This window comes from Penaeus monodon, chromosome 15, assembly GCF_015228065.2.
Source record: "Penaeus monodon isolate SGIC_2016 chromosome 15, NSTDA_Pmon_1, whole genome shotgun sequence".
NCBI classification, from domain to species: domain Eukaryota; kingdom Metazoa; phylum Arthropoda; class Malacostraca; order Decapoda; family Penaeidae; genus Penaeus; species Penaeus monodon.
Window position 1 is genome coordinate 27,961,393 of NC_051400.1, and position 1,598 is coordinate 27,962,990.

Genomic DNA, 1,598 nt, shown 5'->3' on the forward strand with positions numbered 1-1,598 from the left:
TTCAAAATAGTGTGAAATAGGGGTGAAATATTTATCACAGTCATAACGATGTAATTAATCTTCATTGTTATTTAAATGGAATATATTAATTTAAATCCTCTTTTTCTTTCGCTTATCCTTCTTATTAATACATTTTCGGTTGAAATGCCATAAATACAATTCCATTTCTTCGTTGATAATAGTTTTTAATCGCAAATTGGATATATTTGCCGAATCTCGTAAATCATGAAAACTACTACTTATAGTTTTTCCTGCATTTACGTCATTGTTTGATGTTCTAAGGAAATATCTTATAATCATATGAATCACACACCTTAGTCAAACTTACAGAGAATTTCATTACCCTAACAATATTCATTTATTTGGGCAGGGAAATAAGTACAATATACTATATGATCATGCCAAGTCAATAATGGTAAGAAAGAATTTTAAAACTTCATACCTAATGTTATTTGAAAATGCGTTTTCAGTCTGAATAACAAATTATTCATTACTATAAATACACCGCCGCTAAGAACTACTATATAACGACCACATGACAATATGGATTCTTTGATCATTAGCGAGGAACACATCACAGTTACGCACTTGTTTTCATGCTCAAGCTCGTGTCCGGGCATGAAAAAGTCCTCTCCTGTTTTAGCAGGACTTCAGGGCACGTGTCGGTCCATGTGACTGGTTCAGTCGACTCCGCATAGTAGTTTAGGAGCCTCTCACCTGGGTTGGAGGGGATGACCTTGTCATGATGCGAGGACATGTGGAGAACGAAGTCACCTGCCTTGTTCTGTTCGGGAGAGGCGATAGAGCGTTAGTAGAGGAAAGATTGTCTGTCGATAATTGCATATTTTGGTTTCTAGAATATATTTAATTCGGAAATCAACTGGCTTTTGGTTTAAGTCAGCTCAGTGAGATCTACCTTTGCCTTGTTTATGGTAACTCGTTTTGCCTAATAGGGCTGACTCATCTGATAATGTATGGTATAGCGAACCAAGAAACAGTGGTGCCAAAGGAAACAAAATTGTTCATTGGGGTTGTGCAATTGATCCCAGGCGCGTTGCATTGTTCGCAACGTTCATTAACACTACAACTATTTAATCTGCAATGTACAGAGGTTGCATATCTTCCCTATATTTATTGACATAATATAGTCCTCCCTATATATTTATCAGAGAGTTCCAGGTTCATATTACCGTGGTATCCATCCTACCAACTCTCGGAGATTCTCACTTCCTCGACCGACTGACCCGCAGCTTTCCTTCTAAATATAAAACCTTCTAAAAGCTTACGACTCGCCTGAAACAGCTTGATCTCAAACCAGAGGACATCGCTGACGATATCATGGCGATGCTTCACGGTCCTTTCAGCAAATTCAAGGGAGAAGTCAATCGCGAGGAGACCTGGTTTACGGGGCTGCATGTACACGGTCGAAGGAAGGTCGACGGAAAACGTTCTTCTGTCTGAGGGTAGAAAAAGATGAGGCTGATTTATGATATCAATTAAATTTTGAAGAAATGACGTTTCCTTCCTGCTCCCCTACCGTTGTAACCATTCTGTGATTGTACTGTACTTACATAGAGTTGTTGAACATATCATAAGTG

General features: G+C 38.4%; 1 protein-coding gene across 1 annotated transcript in view; it reads right to left on the bottom strand.

Moving 5' to 3' along the window:
- The window catches only part of LOC119582145, a 1,283-nt gene extending 514 nt beyond the window's left edge, over positions 1-769 (bottom strand). Inside the window, exon 1 of the mRNA XM_037930382.1 lies at positions 589-769. Within this exon, the coding sequence (XP_037786310.1) occupies positions 589-757 (169 nt within the window). The 5' untranslated portion in view covers positions 758-769. The remainder of the gene's footprint in view (positions 1-588) is intronic.
- Positions 770-1,598: the final 829 nt, after the last annotated feature.